Genomic DNA, 19,500 nt, shown 5'->3' on the forward strand with positions numbered 1-19,500 from the left:
TATTATTTAATAAAATCATAATTTATAAACTTCTTATTAATTACAATAACTATACATTTGGCTTTATTATTGTTTTGAAAATGACCTTTTTTCATATTTAATTCTTGGGCTAACCTTGCAAATATGTAATTAATACGAAAGACAAAAGTAACAAAATAAACCGGGAAGTCGACGATGAACTGTTTCTGTAGCAACAAAAGTCATTCGGTGAACGGAAAGATTTGACCGTTAAAAGTAGGTGGAGATGATTGAAGGAGTAGTTCAGAATTATTATTATGCCATTTATGGCTATTACTACTGTTTCGTCTTCTTTATACTTTCTGGCAGAAGACTGTGATCAAAACAAATTAAAACAAGGAATAAGAAAGGAAGAGATATCAAGCATGACCAAGACAAGAGAAATGGATACAACTGATGATGCTCATCAAGCTCAACAACATAAAGCTACAAGCAAAGGTATGGTGGAGCAGACCAAAACAAGTCTCCTGAGAGCTGCTGTTGAAAGGCAGGATCCCTCTTCCAAGGTGTCCTAACTCCTATCTCTTTCTTAATTTCCTCTCTTTACTTTTGGAACAAAAAATTTCTGCAAGAATTTAATTTAACTGATTTATTTTTAAATATTTTTTTGTTTGAAATGTGAGAATTTCGATTCTTTTTAATTTAAAAATTATCATTTTGAAAGAAGTAGAACTGCTACTGAAATTTATTTAAATTTTTTTTATTGCAAGATGAATCATACCAAACCAGCTGAAAATTTATTGTGATTGAAGCATGGGTTTGGTTCCGTGCAGGGAGTAGATGACTCGACTCTAAGAAGGTTTCTGCGGGCTCGTGATCTGGATGTCCAGAGAGCTTCCGCCATGTTCCTGAAGTACTTGAAATGGAGACGAGAGTTTGTTCCAAATGGCTCCATTTCTCCATCAGAGGTCTCGAATGAAATTGCGCAGAATAAAGTATTTGTGCAAGGAACAGATAAGAAAGGACGCCCTATAATGGTAGCTTTTGGTAGTAGACATTATCAAAACAAAGAAAGCTCTGAGGAATTGAAACGTACGTAGATGTTGAGAATACTTAAAACTCTTTTTTTAAGTTTTTTTACAAGTTATCACTGTCTAAATGTATACATGTACAGGTTTTGTAGTGTACGTCTTGGATAAAATTTGCGCAAGGTAATTTTTCTCCATTAGTCCAATATTGTTTAAAGCAATTTATCAAACAGTTGATGGGGAAGACGTTGATGCATCAGGACGTCACCAGAACAGGAGAAATTTGTTGTCCTTGCAGATCTTCAAGGCTGGGGATATGCAAACAGCGATGTCCGAGGATGCCTGGCAGCTCTAGCTATTCTGCAGGTATATATATATATATATAACTCGGTCTTATATTTATGGGTTCATCTGATTTTTCTGATGAATAAGGAAGCAAGCAACAATGGCTTGTTTTCACTGTCAATTGGCCAATTGCAGGACTACTACCCTGAAAGACTAGGGAAACTGTTCATTGTGAACGCTCCATACATTTTTATGGCTGTCTGGAAAATTATCTACCCTTTCATAGATAATAACACCAAGAAGAAGGTGAGCAAGGATGGATTTTTATTCTTATCTCTAAACTTATATTTTTGTTCCAAATCCACTAAAACTTGTAATAAATATGTTCACTCGTTGAAATTGCAATAGCTTTCTTGAAATTAAAAACTTTTAAGTGATACACTTGTTACTCGTGAAGTATATTTATTTTTTACGATTTAATTTTCAACAATAAATTGAAAGTAAAAAAGAAAAATGAAAAGCTCCTACTTTAGTGAAAGTAGAAATACTAGTTTAATTTGTTTTCTTTTTAAGTGAATGTGGGCTGGTTTTCTCAGTTAACAGACTATGTTTCCTGATGGCCTTGCAGATAGTATTTGTGGAGAACAAGAAGCTGAAATCCACCCTCTTAGAAGACATCGATGAGAGCCTAACCCCAGATATATACGGAGGGCGGCTGCCACTAGTTCCAGTCCTTTGATTGCTGAAGCTGATTGACGAACTAGCCGATGGGACAGAAATAAATGGATACAACAATTACCTTCACCGAAATGTCTAGACCTGTACGCTAGGACTGGCCGCCACTGAAATGAACATCATGATGTACCTGTTTAATCTCATGTCTTCTCAACTGTAATAAGCTATAAGTGCATATGCCTTGTGAAACACTAGCTTATATCGGAACTTATAAACATTTATAATTTTTTAAATAAAATAATAAATAACGGCAATAAGACTTTTTACCATTTTAAGTTAAAAATAATAATTTTGAAATTCAGGTATGAAAAATAAAATTTTCCTGACTAAAAGTAATTTCTACTGCATTTGTAGAGTTGGGTAGAGTTTACTCCGTTTATAAAGTGCACAATAATTAAAAAAATAAAAATATTATCACACTTAAAATGTGCGGTAACATTTAAAGTACGGTATGAATATTTTATTTAAATTAATAATTTAAATTTTATTTATTTAATTTTTATATTTTATTATATTAGTATAATTAATTTAATTATATATTAAATTTAATATAAATATAATTATAAAAGTTATATTAATATTGTTATAAATATTAATTATTTAAACTTATTTAAAATATAATATTATATTATTTATATTTATTTTTATATTTTATTATTTTTATTAGAATTAATTTATAAATATTTATTAACTATATATATTATAAAAATTAAATAAATAATTCATATAAATAATTAAAAATTATAAAATGTATAAAAATAAAATAATTAAATAAATTTAAATTATTTAAATTATTATAATCATAAAATGTATAATTTTTATAATTATATTTGATGACCGCTGGATTTCTCCAACCCGGTCAGGGCCAAGCCCTCGATCGCGGCCATCGTTCAGAAGCCCACACATTCTCAGCACTAACAGGTTAGACCCATTCGAGCCTTGATACCGGGCCCCTCAGAATTTCTCAGCCAGATCGGTCTCACCTTCACTGCATTTCGGGCCGATCTCCTTTGGGCCCGGCTTCGTTCCTATCTTTCGGCCCAGCCCAAAATCAAAAGGAAGACTCACCCAGATGCCTTGTGGACCCATCTACGCGCGCGGAAAGGATCAGAGGCCGTTACGCATGGGGCAGAGATCCGATTCCCTCGTACATCCGTATCAGCGTAGCAGGGACAGGTGGTCCAATGATATACATTCTGTTAGCACGTCACTAGCAGATAAAAGGAAACATATAAAAGGAGAAATGCCCTCTCTATTTTTTAAACTTTTTCAGTTTTACAGAACCTATTGTAAAAATTATATTTCTCTTGATCTCAAATCATCAATATTTATATTAATTATATTTTAATATAATAAAATATAAAAAAATTAAATAAATAAAATTTAAATTATTAATTTAAATGAAATATTCTTACCGCACATTGAAAGTGCTATAAGACTATCGAATGATGCACATCCAATCTGAATGCACGCAATAAAATATTATTGCATTCGAACAATGCGGTAATATTTTAATTTTTTTTTAAATTATTGTGATTATTATTTTTTTTAATTTAAAACTACAAAAAGCCCTAACTCATAAATATATTTATTGTTAAATTTATTAGATGGTATATTAAATAAGCATTATAGTTCTTATTTGATCAAACCACCTTACATTTTAGTCTTAACACAAATGATAAGTTGATTCCCGACTTATATATTTTAGCTTACAAACTTAATTTATAAAGCCAAGAAACATTATAAACAAATATGCCAGCTTAGTTTTAGATATAAGCTAAGGTAAATGCCCTATAAATATAGGTGAATGAATAAAAACCATTAATTTTAGATAACTTGCCATTTTGTCCTGTTAATGCGGACAGATTGGTAAGATCACCAGGTGAATCACAAAGGGGCTCGCCAATCCATGCATGATCTTAATATTGCTGCAAGTTCCAGACTCGAGCACATTGACTGAATCACAAAAGCTTGGATGAATAACCAATAATTGATTGAATGTCAGACAAAATCCATATGCGACTGATGCTACAACATTCAATTATGTAATTTCTTCAGGGTTAGGGCCTCTGTGTGGGTGCATTGTCCATAAATAGCTCCATGCGTTCCATTGGCAAAGAATCATACTCGCGATATCTACATCTCAGTTCATCGCTACAAATTAATCTCCTGCCCTCGCCGACATATTCCGACTTAACATCATCGTGTGATTCGTCGCATTATAGAAGTTTGCGCATCAATACTATGCCCCCATTTGCACCTTGTATAAATGAGCTATAAACAATGACTCAAGTTTACAAAAAGGTGATTTTTTCTATTAATCTTTAAACTCTTCTGTCTTCCCCTACAACAATATCAGGCACTGCAACATGTAATTCTTGTGAAGATAGACTTGCCTTGTGGGCTGCCATTTCCTTTTCCTTTTCAATATGAAGCACAATTTCACCCCAGACCTGACAGCATTGCCATTTTTCTCCAACAACACAAGTTCGTCTCAGGGGATCCCTTTGGTAAAAGCCACATTACTTCCAAGGAAAGGCAAACTTCACCTCTAATTCAAGCAACTGAACAATGTTAATTCATTGAAATTTGCTGGTAGGCGACTAATTCATTCACCAGCATAGAATAATATCATCTCATTGGGGCCAGTCATATCCCAGCACTTGTTAGTAATCTGCCTGTGTGATGGGACTGGGTGTAGGCATTACTTAAATAATTTAATCCTGCTACCTCAGCTTGTGGATTTCTCGAATAATTCTATATATAGCGTACCTAAAAGAACTCAATCATCAAGTATTGTGGCACAGACTACCAATAGTCTCCACAGGAACATGAGCCGCGTTCAAACTGGTGAAAACGGATCCGATCCCTTACAGTAATAACCCTGCTTAACAGCCTCGAAACCATTTTTATCCAATTGTGACAGTCATAGCAGATTCGAAGGTTCTTTGAAATCCTAATCTCTGTTCCAGGGCTAGTTTTAAAAATCCCATAGGCCAATGCCAACTTTTCACTGTGATGATACAAGTTTGCCTCCTTTTCCTCTTCAGAGACATCCATCATAACCAACTCAGTTGCCGGAAAAAATCCCTCCAACTTGGTCCTTTGGATCAAACTTACCAATATTTTGTATATTGCTTCTGTTTCAGGGTGAGATCGATCACCAGCCTTAAAATTGTGAACCACACCTGCCCACTCAATCCAACTCTTTCCCTTAACTTTACGAACTCCCTTCAATTTCATCATTTCTCTCACTCCTTGAGCATTATCCCATCTCTCCCGAGAACAGTAGATATTTGAAAGCAAGACATAGTCTCCACTCTCAAGGCGTGATATTTTTGTAATGGCAACTTCACCTAGCTCTGGCTTTTGGTATGTTCTACAAGCACTAAGAAGTGCCCTCCATATAACAACATCTGGTTCGATTGGCATTGCTTTGATAATGGCGTAAGCCTCTTCCAGAAGTCCAGCTCGACTCAAGAGATCAACCATTGCTCCGTAGTGCTCAAGCTGTGGCTGAATCGAGTAGTTGCTTTTCATTAAATCAAAGTATTTCCGGCCCTCTTTGACCAAACCACAATGGCTACATGCCGTTAAAATTCCAAGAAAAGTTATAGAATCAGGTGTAATATTTTCTTCCTCCATCTTGGAGAATACTGTTATAGCATCTAAAGCAAGCCCATGAACCGCCAGCCCATTGATCATTGAATTCCAAACTGAAACATCATTGCGCTGGACGCTGTTAAAAACTTGTTTAGCAGTTTGAATTCTACCACATTTTGAGTACATATCTACTAATGCAGAACTCAAAATAAAGCTCAATTCAATTCTTTTCTGAACCAGCATGTCATGCACCCATTGACCATGATTAAGTGCTCCAAGCCTTGCACACGCTGTTATAACAGAGGCAAATGTATACTTATCCGGCTCAACACTTGAGCTTAGCATTGCTCGGAAGAATCTCAATGCCTCCTCAAAACGCGCATTTCTAACATATCCTCCAATCATTGAATTCCAAGTGACAGCATCTCGGGCAGGCATTTTGTAAAACACCTTGATGGCAATCTCATACTCCCCTTCCCTCATAAAATTTTCAATAACCAAATTCAGAGGCACCAAATCCATGGTCCAAGCAAAAACTTGATCGATTACTTGATAAGCAAGATTGAGGCGATCGCAATTCACATAAGTAGAAATCAGAGAAGCTGCAAGAGACGAATGAGTTGCATACCCAAATCTAATAATTCTTGTATGGGTTTCGATTGCCGTTCTTAAATCCAAAGAGAGCTTACATGCTTCAAGAAGATCGCAGAATAATTGATGATCTGGAGCAAATTTAAGAAGAATCGCCATCACCAAAATATAAACATAATAATCACTGCAAGATAGATGGGAATAAAATTGTGAGAGCAGGGGAGAAAGAGAGGCAATCGGGCACCTTTATTTTCATGGACAAAGTGAGGAGTGGCGGATAGCGAACTGTGGGAGCCGCTACATTTGGTGATGGTCGCAGAAGCCTGGGCGGTGAGTCTCCTAGCCCCCTGCCTCTGCATACTCTCTTCTTTGCGAGGGAAGGAAACGATTTCCAATTTCCAAAGCGAAATCAATAGACATGAGCGCTGATCCCGTGGCCGTGCAAGTTCCATAAATCTTATTATTCTTCCCGATAGTAATGGCCCATTTTTAGCCCATGGCTTGTTCAAGCCCATTATACAAACGCCGAAAAAAAAATTTGTAGATCTAAGGAAGACTGACGACATGTAGTATGTCGTCCTAAAAATACGTTCGAGACTTTAAGCTTAACCTGAATTCTTTGTGTCTAAAAACTTGGATGCTAGGACATTATTTATCAGCAGCCAATTCATCTTTCATAGTGTCCAGCAGCAACCAATTCATGTGTTTCTACCAACTTGGACGCCTCCTCCTGCAAATTTCATTAAAATTAACTTCGACGCTGGTGCGGGTGGGTAGGAAGTTTGGAAGGGGATCAACAGCAACAATCGCAAGGGACAGTAATGGCAATCCAATCACTTGGAGCTGCAGAGTTCATGATGCTATATGATTATTCTCTGGTCTTGAAATGCATTGCTTGTAGAGATGCGCTCCTGCTAGATATTAACTATGGCTTCAATTATATGTCAATTAAAGGAGATTTTTTTAGGGTGATTCAAACGTTATCTGGTCAAGCCTTTTCCTTAAACATTCAAGGGCTGTATGTGGACATATTTGTTTAATCTATTGAATTACCTCCTTTCTGAAAAAAACAATTAAAAAAAAAGTTAGTACACAAAAAAGGTCAAAATAAATTACGAGGCAATATGAAATGAAGAGATGGGACATGAAGAGTACTGTTTATGCAAGGGAACAGCAAGCACTGAGCAACCGACACAGTATTGCATATGTCAGATACTTGACGTGTCATCATCTCATTGGCAGTTCAGAAGTACGGTGTGGTTGACTGAAAAGAAGACAACGATCCATTATTTTTCTTTGGAAATTTCTTCAGCGTGCAGTGGTAGGACCACTGAGTCATTGACACGTTGCAAAATTCAGATTATGAAGTTCAGAAGATAATCTCAGGCGGAGGTGCAAGTAGATGCGGAAGCAGCTGATTACGAGACCGAAATCATCAAATCAATTAAATAATTATGAGGTGTGTTGGAATTTCACATTTTTTTATTCAAAGTACAAAAACAGCCTTTTTCAGAGACGGAAGAGCTTCGGCAGCTGACTTAGCAGGAACACCTGACGCTTTCTGTACTTCCTCTGCATTTTATTTTCTTCATGGCCAAGGAATAGTGCTGCTTTTAAAAATTTGATCAGCAGAAGGAAAAACAATGCGAGAAAAATTAAAAGAAAAGATAAAAACTGAAAAAAAAAACATTTTTTTAATATTGTTTTAATAAAGTTTGAAAAATATTGAAAAAATCTTTTTTAAGAATAAAATTACAACTTTATCCTTGAATGTAAAAACAACTTACAATATATAGAAATATATTTATAATTTTAAATTTTTTCATCCACTTTTCTCACAATTTCAAGGGAAAATAAAATTGAAATGTAAATAATATTTTTCTCTTTAAATTTTACTTTCTGATTATTTTCCTCTCAACCAAACATGAAATTATACAACAATAAATTTATTTTCCTAACTAGCTTTTCTTATTTATTCTCTCCTTTTGAAATAATTTTAATATTAAAATAAAAAATCAACCGGTTCTCTATCCCTTTTGGTAGAGAAAGACTCTCTCTTTATTTTCTTAATTTTTTTTATTTTTATGGTTTAAGACCTTTTTTACCGGCTATTAGCCTCACTTGCAAGAGCAGGGAAAATCTCCTTCTCAACCACACATGTGGGTTTCATCCTACCTTGTTGGATTGATGTATATGAGTTCTTTTTTTATATTATTATTTATTTTTATTTTATACTTGCTTAAGTTTATTGATAGGACTGCTATTTCTTTTCCATGTTGAAAGTTGCTCTACTTGGTTTAACTATACACTTGAGCTATGGAGAAGGTTTCTATGGAATGCATGTGGCATTGTTGTTTCTTCTCTCCTGCGAAAGTTGCTCTATTTGGTTTGACTGTGGATATGTTAAGTCTATTTTGGGAGGTTTCTAGGGGAGCAGAGAGTGGTATCTCGGGTATATATCCATTGCCATTAAAAAGGTGTTGGTCCCTTAATTATTATATATGAAAGTGAGAAACTAAGAGTTATGCTAGACCTTCCTAGATTTCCACAGTTAGGTTTTGGGTGTTTTTGAAGATTTGTTGATGGATCTGTAATAGATATGGCTATGCTTTTTCTTCTTTATGGGAGGTCTCTGATTGTGAATTTGTTTTTAACGTTTGTATGTATGTGATGTGTTGATCCTTAGCCTATATGTCTTTCCTCTTCAGATATACGCTATATTGTTATTTCCGGAGTAAGGATTGAAGTTCGCTATACAAGGCTAAGGTTTTGTATTTCGCTGCAAGTTTTCAACAGAGCTACATTTATTAAATAATAATTCTTAAAATAAAAATCAACAATAATTAAAGAAAATAAATATATGATTAGTCTGTACCTAACCTATGAATTTATAATAATTTAATTTAATAGACCTATTAATTTGAACTTTAATTTCAATAACTCTTATAAAGTACAGTGACTTAATCTAGTGGTAAATACATTTAAATAAATATGAGAGATCTCAGATTCTACTCCTCCGATCTTACTCCCCCAATTCTTAACCTCTATTTCAAAAAGAAAAATACAGCTAAGTGTTCTCTCTTTTCTATTAATATTCAGCAGGAGGTATTGCTGAATATAATGTATTCATGTATTAATGCCCTTCATACAGACTAAAACAATTTATAGTAATTGATTTTGATAAAATATATGTATATTTAAAATTTAATTCCTAAATGTTTATGTGATAGATAAAATAAAAAATTAATTAAAACTTAACCATAAGAAAGTGTGTTCTCTAAAATATTTAAATCAATAATTGTGGAACTATTTTTATGAAAAAAAGCACGAATAGCTAATTTTATTCTCTTTTAATCTCTATTGGGTATAGTTCATTTTATAATAAAATAATTAAAATAAATTCTTTAAAAATTATGTATAATTTAATTTTTTTTTTATATAAAAATTTTATAAATTAAAAAATAAATGAATTTTTAGGAAAAAAATAAATTTAATTAAACTCTTGTATGTAATATAAACTTAAATATATAAAATGACAAGCGAATTGTTTAATGACAAACAAGAAAAACAGATATATAATTTATAAGAAAGAAAAATACTGTTTTTAATATATAGATAAAAACAAAAAATTAAAAATTCATTAACAGCTATTTATCATTTAGTAACTAGTTTATCATTTCATTTAAAAAAAATCATTTCTTATAAAGCAAGTAACATAAAATCACTTAACTAATAATTTTCCATAATTTTCCCGCTTCGTGGCTTAAAAGGTTCGTGTTGCTGACGCGTCGAAATCTGAGTGGACATTGGAACTCCAATGCGAGGAATGTAAGATATGGAATTGCGAAGGAACCAAATGACACACAATCTGACTGGTTTGATCTCAACTGTCAAGTCCCAAAGAAACATCAAGCCTCCAATTCTGTTAGCTTCTTGATCCCCCAAAAAATAAAAAAGCCATGCAAGGGTAGTTTCGGGAAATGAAAAAAGCAAAAAAAAAACAGAAAAATAATAACTATATTTTAGTCCAGGACACGCATAGAAGGAAAGATAGAGGTATGGATCCGGAGGTCTTCACGGCAAGTTTGTTCAAGTGGGACCCCCGAGCACTGGTACCAGCACCGAACCGTCTGTTCGAAGCGGTGGCTCCACCGCTCCATCCGGGGACAGCACATGCTGTGAGGCCGAGGGAGCTGTGTGGGCTGGAGGAGTTGTTTCAGGCTTATGGGGTAAGGTATTACACGGCTGCGAAGATAGCAGAGCTTGGATTCACTGTGAGCACACTTTTGGACATGAAGGACGAAGAGATTGATGAGATGATGAACAGTTTATCTCAGATTTTCAGGTGGGATCTTCTTGTTGGGGAAAGATATGGTATAAAGTCGGCGGTCAGAGCTGAGAGGAGGAGGCTAGAGGAGGAGGATTCCCGGCGTAGACATCTACTATCAGGGGATACTACCAAAGCTATCGATGCTCTCTCCCAAGAAGGTTGGTCACCGATCCACCATGTTTTCTTTTTTAAAACTACAATATATGTATATATATAATTCTTATTATTTCTTTATATGAACACTAAATTTCTTGCATTTTTCTGGAGTAGTAACTAAGTTATATTTTATGGGAATGAATATACGTAGAAGAGAATTCGAGGGTTTTGCTCTCTTTTTCTATAAATATTCTATTTTTATTTTCTTGGCTGCACTTCGATCTTTAGCATATACATGCAGTTAAATTCTATCTTTGTCCGGTAAACTTTACAAAATGTAATTGAGTCCTCAACGTTGTTCTGTTATTTGGAGTTGAGGTTACGAACTGTTACATCGATGTTGTATATGTATGTGTTCATGGCATGTAATAAGTCCTTTCAGGTGCAACACAAGCATGTGTAATCTTTTTTTCTCTTTTCTGTTTGCTTTTTGTCCTGTTCTTTTTGGCTATGTGGCTGAGGTGTGCATGGTGTACAGGGTTATCAGAGGAGCCAATGCAGAAAGAGAAGGAAGCGGCAGGGAGCGGCGGAGGTGGAATGTCGGAGGTGGCAGCAGGAGAGAGAAAGCAGCAGCAGCAGCGACGGAGGAAGGGGCAGAGGAAGGTTGTGGATATTGATCAGGATGATGAAAACGAGAACGATGAAAATGGTGGTGCAGGTGGGTATGAGAGACAGCGCGAGCACCCATTTATTGTGACGGAGCCTGGGGAAGTGGCACGTGGGAAAAAGAACGGCCTCGATTACCTCTTCCATCTCTACGAGCAGTGCCGTGAATTCTTGATACACGTCCAGAGCTTTGCCAAGGACCGCGGAGAAAAATGCCCCACCAAGGTACGCAAACAAATCGCATCTGGGCCGTTTATTTCATCCCTTTGGGCCCCTTGGATGGGTCTTATGGTGGACTCTCCCTAGTCGTCTAGAGTTCTGGCCAACATGGTACGGTACTTAAAACCTGGTCCAACCAAAGTGAGATGTCACGTCGGTGAGACCGGTAGGGCTGTCTTGCAATTGCCTATATATATATTTAGAGTAAAAATATAAACTCTCTAAATTTTAATACAGTTATCTATTTAATTCTTTTTCTTTTTAAGATACAATTGAAATGTTCATCGATTTTTATAAAATTAAATCTTTACTATTTAAAAAATATTATTTATTTTAGGCTTTAAGTCTAATACTGTTCAATGATTATAGTTTTAATTACTTATTTTATTTAGTTTCCATAATTTTAATGATTTATATTATTTATTTTTTGACTATGCTTAAGTATTAATTGATATTTTATTTAATAAAAAGACTAAAAAATCTATTTTTTTATAAAATATAAAAGTATTTTAATTGAGTTTTAAAAATTATAAATAAATAAATAATTATGATAAAATATGAAGGCTTAATAGAAATTTATTTATTTATTTATTTACGTCCCACTGTATGCCGATTGTTTGAAATTATGATATTCCATAAAAAAAAATTTTTTTAATGTAAATAATGATTTTTTTTAATGAATCAAATTATATATCTAAATATCTAAGAATTTTTCTCCTTTCTAAAAAAGGATTTTATAGAAAAATTCTTCGACTAACACGTGACTTTCCTCAATTCGTGCGATGACGTGGCACGTGGAGGCATTAACAACAGGTTTACTGTGACGTCCATTTGCACTCTGGATTTTGAAATGCTCCCCTGAAAGCATGCAAAAGCTAACCGTATTGATCTTATGATTATTGAGTTCTACAACCAAAAGAATATTTTTTTTTTCCCTGTTTTTTTTTCATTTGTTATCCGAAGTCATTGAAAAATCATTGATTTTGGCAGCTCGTAATTCAGAAAGAGCTGAAAACGTCGCCATCATGTACATATCATCGTTATCTTTCCATATTACTGTTGCGTTCAGATTCACTCGTGAAAATTTTTGTCTGCACGTACGCACAGTGAATTAATCTTTCTGCTTGGATGTAGGTGACAAATCAGGTGTTCAGGTACGCCAAGAAGGCTGGAGCCAGCTACATCAACAAGCCCAAAATGAGACATTATGTGCACTGCTATGCCCTTCATTGCCTTGACGAGGAGGCCTCCAATGCACTGAGGAGAGTTTTCAAGGAAAGAGGAGAAAATGTTGGAGCTTGGAGACAGGCATGCTATAAGCCACTTGTTAACATAGCAGCAAGTCAAGGTTGGGATATTGATGCTATTTTCAATGCACATCCTCGTCTCGCCATTTGGTATGTGCCCACCAAGCTTCGTCAACTCTGTCATGCAGAGCGCAACAGTGCTGCTCCCTCAAGCTGTGTCTCTAGTGGGGGTGATCACTTGCCTTTCTAAGGCTTCGTGGTTTTGGAGAATTTTATTTTCTCTAGAGCTTAGTTGTAGTTTGTGTTGCTGTTGTTGTACGTTAGAACAAGTGCATTTCACATCCATAATTTACAATGTAAGGATGAGCTATTTTCATTGATTACTATGGCTTAATTTTACTTGCAGTTATTAACTAGAGACTCGGGAGTCATGAGAAGTTCGATGTTTTAGCAAGATGCACGTACAACGGCTGAGATAAAAATTCTGCAGCTTATGGTGAAGCAAGCAAAATTGAAATTTTGCTAGGGGAAAAAAAAATTGACTGGCGTGCAGGACAAAAATAGTAATAATAAAAAGCAACATCCTGCACTTTTCTTCAAAACAACCATTGATAGACAAGAGTTGCTTAGTGATTCAAAAAATTACCAAAAAGGATCATGTTTTCTTTTGGTACATTGTTTATTACTTGATGAGAATATGAAGAATTCATAATTATGAGTAGCAGAGAGATTACATGTACACATTTACTTCAGTTCTAGTGGAATATTTTGACAATGAAATTATTAGCTTTCCCTGGGACAGTGAATTTTTGGACAGTAAATTGTTAGCCCGATACCAAAAGATGGCTCAATCACTGATGGTGTAAAGAACTTTTCATATTTCTCTCTTTGGCGATAACCACCATATTCTTGTTCACTTCACATCTTTTTCAACTCTGCAGACTCGGTATTGTACCTCTCCCTGGGACTCCAAAACAGCTTTCATTTCCATAGCTTCTCTTTCATCCATAGCCTATTGACAGGAGCATAGTTCAGCCATCAATATTTGTAGGCAAACAGTGGCTTGTCATCTCATTCAATCTGTTTGCAATACCAACACATTCAATCCAGCCATAGGAGCATTCAATCTCAGCATCCCAACAATCAGCTCCATAGTGGGCCATCTCATTTGTGAGGTGTTGTCTGAAACGCAGCCGTTCCTTGTCAATACCAAGAAAAGATACACTCTCCCAATGAAACAGCCCAGCGTTTCAGTATTGACAATACCCTGATCAATGCACCAAAAAAAAAAAAAAGAACAATAATTGCAAGGAATACAAGTAAATAACACTATTACTCTGTTTATGAGAAAAGGCAAAACTTAAAGCGGAAAGACAGGTTGAATTATAAAACTATAAATTTTTGAAAAAAATTATGTAAATATGATATAATATTATTTTTAAAAAATCTTAATTTTTTGCTTCTTGAATGGGTTTGGTCCGAGAAAGTAGAATTCCAGACTTACTTATAGAACAAAGTGTGATTTTATAAAATATAAAATTTTAAAAATATTTAAAATTTTTTAATAGAAAATTTATTAAAGATTTTCAGAGTTCTTATTTTAAAAACTCTCGCTCCCTTCCAAACATATATTTAATATTTTAAAATTTTAAAAAAACTTATATCACCTTAAAAAACTTGGGAGTATTAAATTCATTTCGATAATTCAAATTTATTCCATTGTCGCATAACCGTGGCAGATTATCTTCTTCCCGCCAAACATGGCGCATCGGCACCAAAGATCTCAGAGCTCTTCGTCTCTCTCTACGAATGAGCTTTGCTTCAAGCTCAAAAGGCTTGCTTCTCGCCACGAGCAAATGAAGATAGCATATCACGAGCTCAAGTCTCAGATCAATTCCGGTTTGCTTGAGGTGCTTTGGCCGTCTTTCTGCTGGATTTTTTTCTTGATGTCAGCTAGCTTTTGCTTTTGATTGTTCGATTCATAAAGAAATTTGCTGATATTTGAATTTTACAGGCGGAAGGAGTGTTCGCGTCTTTGGCAATTCCGTTGATCAAGCTGGTCGGTTTGAAAACTAAGGAAATGGCCGAAGAAGGACGATTCACCACCATTATCATCAATAATCATTCACCTCAAGTAAACAAATCCTGTTTAGCAGTGATGATAATCCCTTGACTTTTAACATATATGAAAAAATTGCGTCAAATTTTTGGCAGGGGAGCCGGAGAAATGGAGTGGAATTGGAATCATCAGATGCTACTACCGGAAGGGAGCAAGGCTATCAGATTGGTAAATTGGAGGTACATATTTTAAATTCGGTAAAGAAATACAGAAGAAAGACTGTAATAAATAGTTACAGTTGCTGAAAGGTTAGAATGAGCTTTTGCGTTGAGGATAACTATCACATTTGCCATGTTGGAATTGATTTTGATGAGTGTGTCGAGTCACCATCTAATACTAATTAGTTGTTCTATGCATCATTTGAGCACTCACATTTTGTCTAAGATCTTTGTTGAAGACTATAATTGGAAATTCCAATTTCATTTGGCTTCTCATTATGTAATTTGGTTAGGACTGCTATCCGTATTTATTGGCTAGTAAATATTTGCTACATTCTTATTTTATATGATCCCAAAATTTTCAACTTACTTTGAAGTTCTATCAATTGCAGCTTCTGCAATGTCGTTGAAGGCTATTATTGCTAAGTTTGGATGTTAAAATTGCTTCGTAATAGTCATAGAAAATGGTAGCAGAAAATGGTCTCTTCAGATTGGCCTTGCACCTTTTATGTTCATTCGCTGAGTTCACATATGCAGGAAGAAAGTTATGCTACTAGAGCTACCATAGCAGGCAAAGAACTCATGGACAAGCAACAAACAAACCTATTACAACTTGTTCGCCTCCTTAGACAAATTGAATTCCAAGTCAACAGTCGTCAAGATGACATTTTAGGGACCCTTGATAGCCACCGCATCTCCCTCAACAAGTTCTTCCAGAAGTCCGTGTCTTATATATCTGCCCTTCATAGTCAAAACCGCGACATATTTCTCATAACGCTGAGACTCCTTCGAGAGATATTCAACAATGTGAATGCGATTCTGAGCTCGGTGGAGGGCGGTGTGGAGCACCTAATACAGGGATTGGCTGAAAAGATGTGCATTCCAATGGTGGAGTATGTGAAGGGCCTGAAGGATGATATGAGGAATGGAACATGTGTGCGCTTATTGGCCATGGTGGAAGAGATGGAAAGAATGATAAGAAAGGGAGCTCTCGAGCTAGAAGAAGCAAGGAAGAAAATCAGAGTTGCAGAAGAGGGGAAAACTGAGGCCATATGCAAGTTAAAGACGATAGAAGAAAGAGTAAGGAGAATGAATGAACACCTTTCCCTTGACGAAACTGGACTTAGAGGACCTCCTACTTCCCACATGGTAAAAGTTCACAGAATAATTAAACATTTATTTCCAACTCAATGAATTTATTCACTCGCATGAGCTATGAAGTATTGATTTTATGTTTTAATACTGATTTTCTTCTTCTTATTTGTGTGGATAATCTTTTGGATCACATTTAATTTACCATGTTATTAAGCTGATAATAAAAATCCTAGTAGGTGTTTCATGCTTGTAAGCTATTATTACTTAAAAGCAGTTAACTTCTGTGAGCTATTTAAGAGTTGTTCCAAAAAAAAAGGATTGGGGGCATGGGACTTGAACTGGGTCTCTGAATAGTGAGCCTTCAGGTCAGCTATTTAAGAATTGATTTTGGTGAAACATTAATAATCTGGGTTTAAGTTAAAATAACTTGCTAGGATCTTTTTCCAATAAAAATATGCTGGAAAATGGCTGTAACATCTTTTTCCTCTTCTCTGTTAAGTTATTAGGCATGGAGGAAGAGAAAGCAAAAGATGACAAGCTGTTATGGAAACTAACGAAGAGGAAAAGAAAACATGAAGCACCAGCTAGCCCGATGGGACCCGATGGGCTTCTACGCTTTGACACCAGTAACGGGCACTATAAGTCGGCAGGTGTAAGGCTGTCCTTCAATCACAAGCAAATTACCAAGGGTTGCACGAGAGCGCTAGGTCCACAAACTCCATGCTTGAATACTTGGATTCCTTTGGGCTCATCGCCTTCACAGGCAATTAAACCTCCTACTTCATGCAAGCGAATCATACCCTGAATTCGAGTTTCAAGTTGTAGAATTTGCTATGTTGGTTTCTTTCTTGAAACTGCAAATACAGGATCAAATGAACCTATTTCCTCACAAGCTCTTCCTATATTCAATCAAGCGGTAGAAGATGTGCATAATAACATGTCCCATTCTACTTATGACCATGAGACCATGGTAAGTGATTTTTAGCAGCCCTGTCATGGCATCAGTATTTTCCCATATAGAATGGTTGTTTGGGAATTTAAATTGTCTACGAGCTTTTATTTATGTTTTTTTTGTTGGTGTTCTTGGAGGAAAGAAAATCTTTGCATTTGAATTTGACCTATATAATCATTATCCTCACTATATTGACCACTTGATCCCAAAATTATAGGTGTTTGTTTAATTATTTATTACTGATAAATAAGTCTAAATTTCAAAATTATACGTGTTTGTTTAATTGTTTATTACTGATAAATAAGTCTAAATCATATATTTATTTTTTGTTAAAAGTAATTCGATTAATTTAAATTCGCATTAAATAAATTTATTGATAAAAATATTTTTTTTGAAATTTAAAAAGTATTTATATTTAAAACTCGAAATTAACAGGGGAGAAGGGAGAGAAGGATTCCTAATATTCATCTCATCTTTTTGAAGGTTTACCACATGTTGAATTTAGTGTGTTTGGGAAAGTGGAGAGATTAAGCGATGAAAAATTAAAATGGTTCTCTTTGTTCCTCTAGGACTTATTGCAAGGAAATGGCACTGACGTCATTTTATTTTTAATATTTGCTGGCTAAAATTACTTTAGAGTTCTTAATAGGTGAATAGTATCACTCAACTTTGGAATTACCATGTTCAAACAACTTCTTCATCCAATGAGTAGATATATTTTATGTGTGTATTTGTTTCACCTACACAAGTTGCTCATCTAGTTCATGTCATTATCACTATCCTTTTAGGTTGTTAATGTTTTACCATCATGAAAGATATATAGTAATTTATTGAGAATAAATATCATGAAGATCTTTGAACCTTTTCTTTCTTCTAATAATTTGATTGTCTCATGTAGAATTTACTGTATTATATCTCATTTTTGTTTGTTCTTGAATAATTTCTTTTATTATGCATAGGCATTCAATACTTGTTATGATATCAATGCCCTATTTCAGTCACTTTCTATAAATTCAGAGCTTCTGAAAAGCAAAGTAATCTTCCTTCCATATTTCTTTAGTCTATTTTTTGTATAATGTCTTTTGAAATATTAGACCCCATTTTTTGTATAAGCTGCATTAATATGTGATCATATAACAAGTTGCCCTTATTAGAGGATTGATTTGTCAATTGTTATCTAAATATTATTGATAGTGATTTATCACATTTGTTCATTTTAAAATTTTATATCATACTGAAAAATTGCATGCTCTCTAAGCAAACATGATTACGGATTACAAAGATTGACAAATTCCTTTTATTTAATATAATTTTAATTTTAGATACATATTAATTTACAAATTTACTCTTATATATACTATTAATATTTTTTTAGCTAATGCAAATGATATTATTAATTTTATATTAATTTATATTATTTAATTATGTATATCTATGTTTATATTTCCGAAAGAATGTATGGATTAAATTACAGGGATTTTGTTGCAGGTTATTAATAAATGTTACATTTTATTGGACTACTAATGAAAAAAATACCTCAAAATTGTAATAAAAAATATGATAATTTAAAAATATCACTAATTGTATTTTTTTTGAATGATTTTGAAGCCGATGTTGGAATAAACCATTTAATGGTAATTTCTAAAATAGTACTCACATATTTAATTAAGTGCATCTAAGTAGATTTGAGAGATATCAGATTCTACTTCTCCAATTCTCAATTTTTATTAAAAAATAAATTCTAAAATAGTTTAGGAAATATTCATTTGGATATTATCCCAACAAAATTGTAAACCCTAATTATATAATTATATGAGATATATAATTTCATTATAAATATAAATATTTGGAGGAATATCTATAAAATATATGTTTTCGAACGTCCTAAATCAATTTTAATAGTCTAACAACATAATTAAGTAAGAAATATAATTTCATTACAAAATGAAAATTTTTAAAGACCAATTTTTTATGTAAAGTTATGTATAGAGATGTTTTAAATTATTTTTAAAAGAGTGTCTATATAATTAATAGAGATATATATTTTGTCACATATATTCAAAGTCAATCTCATATTCATGCTGGCTCAAGCATGTATTCAAATTAAATTTTATAATCATACTTGTTTAAGTATGTATTTAAATTCAAATCTTACATTAGCGCTTGTTCAAACATATCTTCAAACTCAATTTCATATTCATGATTATTTAAATATGTAGTAAAACTCAAATCTTATGTTCATACTCATTTAAGTATGTATTTAAATTTATTTCCATATCCGCTCAAACAAATATCAAAACTCACAATGCTTGTTCTAACATATTCTCGATTTTATTTTTTATAATAAAAAACATACTATATCAATTTTATATACATTACTTTTGAAAATATTATAATAATAATTAAATAAGTTATACA

At 33.9% G+C, this 19,500-nt stretch overlaps 4 protein-coding genes across 9 annotated transcripts; 3 read left to right on the top strand and 1 right to left on the bottom strand.

Moving 5' to 3' along the window:
* Positions 1-202: 202 nt before the first annotated feature.
* Positions 203-2,275, top strand: LOC110631400 (phosphatidylinositol transfer protein 3). Of its 5 annotated transcripts, none has more exons than XR_006348574.1 (6): positions 216-524; positions 792-1,050; positions 1,133-1,169; positions 1,247-1,352; positions 1,423-1,577; positions 1,900-2,275. XR_006348574.1 is itself a non-coding variant. In XM_021779221.2 (6 exons), the coding sequence occupies exons 1-6, from the start codon at positions 276-278 to the stop codon at positions 2,008-2,010; spliced, it is 921 nt and encodes a 306-aa protein (XP_021634913.1). In that variant the 5' UTR covers positions 223-275; the 3' UTR covers positions 2,011-2,275. The 5 variants fall into 5 exon arrangements, 4 of the variants coding, with proteins under 4 accessions (XP_043806576.1, XP_043806575.1, XP_021634913.1 ...); XM_021779221.2 differs by having other exon boundaries at positions 223-524; positions 1,419-1,577; XM_021779223.2 differs by having other exon boundaries at positions 235-524; positions 1,467-1,577.
* A 1,539-nt stretch (positions 2,276-3,814) lies between these two features.
* On the bottom strand, positions 3,815-7,178 carry LOC110631395 (pentatricopeptide repeat-containing protein At5g50990). Its single transcript, XM_021779211.2, has 2 exons — positions 6,445-7,178; positions 3,815-6,331 (listed from the first exon to the last, which is right to left on the bottom strand). The coding sequence occupies exons 1-2, from the start codon at positions 6,764-6,766 to the stop codon at positions 4,815-4,817; spliced, it is 1,839 nt and encodes a 612-aa protein (XP_021634903.1). The 5' UTR covers positions 6,767-7,178; the 3' UTR covers positions 3,815-4,814.
* Positions 7,179-10,084: 2,906 nt separating this feature from the next.
* Positions 10,085-13,139, top strand: LOC110631335 (floricaula/leafy homolog). The gene is made up of 3 exons (XM_021779118.2): positions 10,085-10,688; positions 11,165-11,517; positions 12,646-13,139. The coding sequence occupies exons 1-3, from the start codon at positions 10,181-10,183 to the stop codon at positions 13,006-13,008; spliced, it is 1,224 nt and encodes a 407-aa protein (XP_021634810.2). The 5' UTR covers positions 10,085-10,180; the 3' UTR covers positions 13,009-13,139.
* Positions 13,140-14,471: 1,332 nt separating this feature from the next.
* LOC110631334 lies at positions 14,472-17,252 on the top strand. 2 transcript variants are annotated; one of them, XM_021779116.2, is made up of 5 exons: positions 14,472-14,668; positions 14,773-14,892; positions 14,973-15,056; positions 15,573-16,184; positions 16,630-17,252. In XM_021779116.2, the coding sequence occupies exons 1-5, from the start codon at positions 14,519-14,521 to the stop codon at positions 16,933-16,935; spliced, it is 1,272 nt and encodes a 423-aa protein (XP_021634808.1). In that variant the 5' UTR covers positions 14,472-14,518; the 3' UTR covers positions 16,936-17,252. The 2 variants fall into 2 exon arrangements, with proteins under 2 accessions (XP_021634808.1, XP_021634809.1); XM_021779117.2 differs by having other exon boundaries at positions 16,637-16,821.
* Positions 17,253-19,500: the final 2,248 nt, after the last annotated feature.

Source organism: Manihot esculenta, chromosome 14, assembly GCF_001659605.2.
Source record: "Manihot esculenta cultivar AM560-2 chromosome 14, M.esculenta_v8, whole genome shotgun sequence".
NCBI classification, from domain to species: Eukaryota; Viridiplantae; Streptophyta; class Magnoliopsida; order Malpighiales; family Euphorbiaceae; genus Manihot; species Manihot esculenta.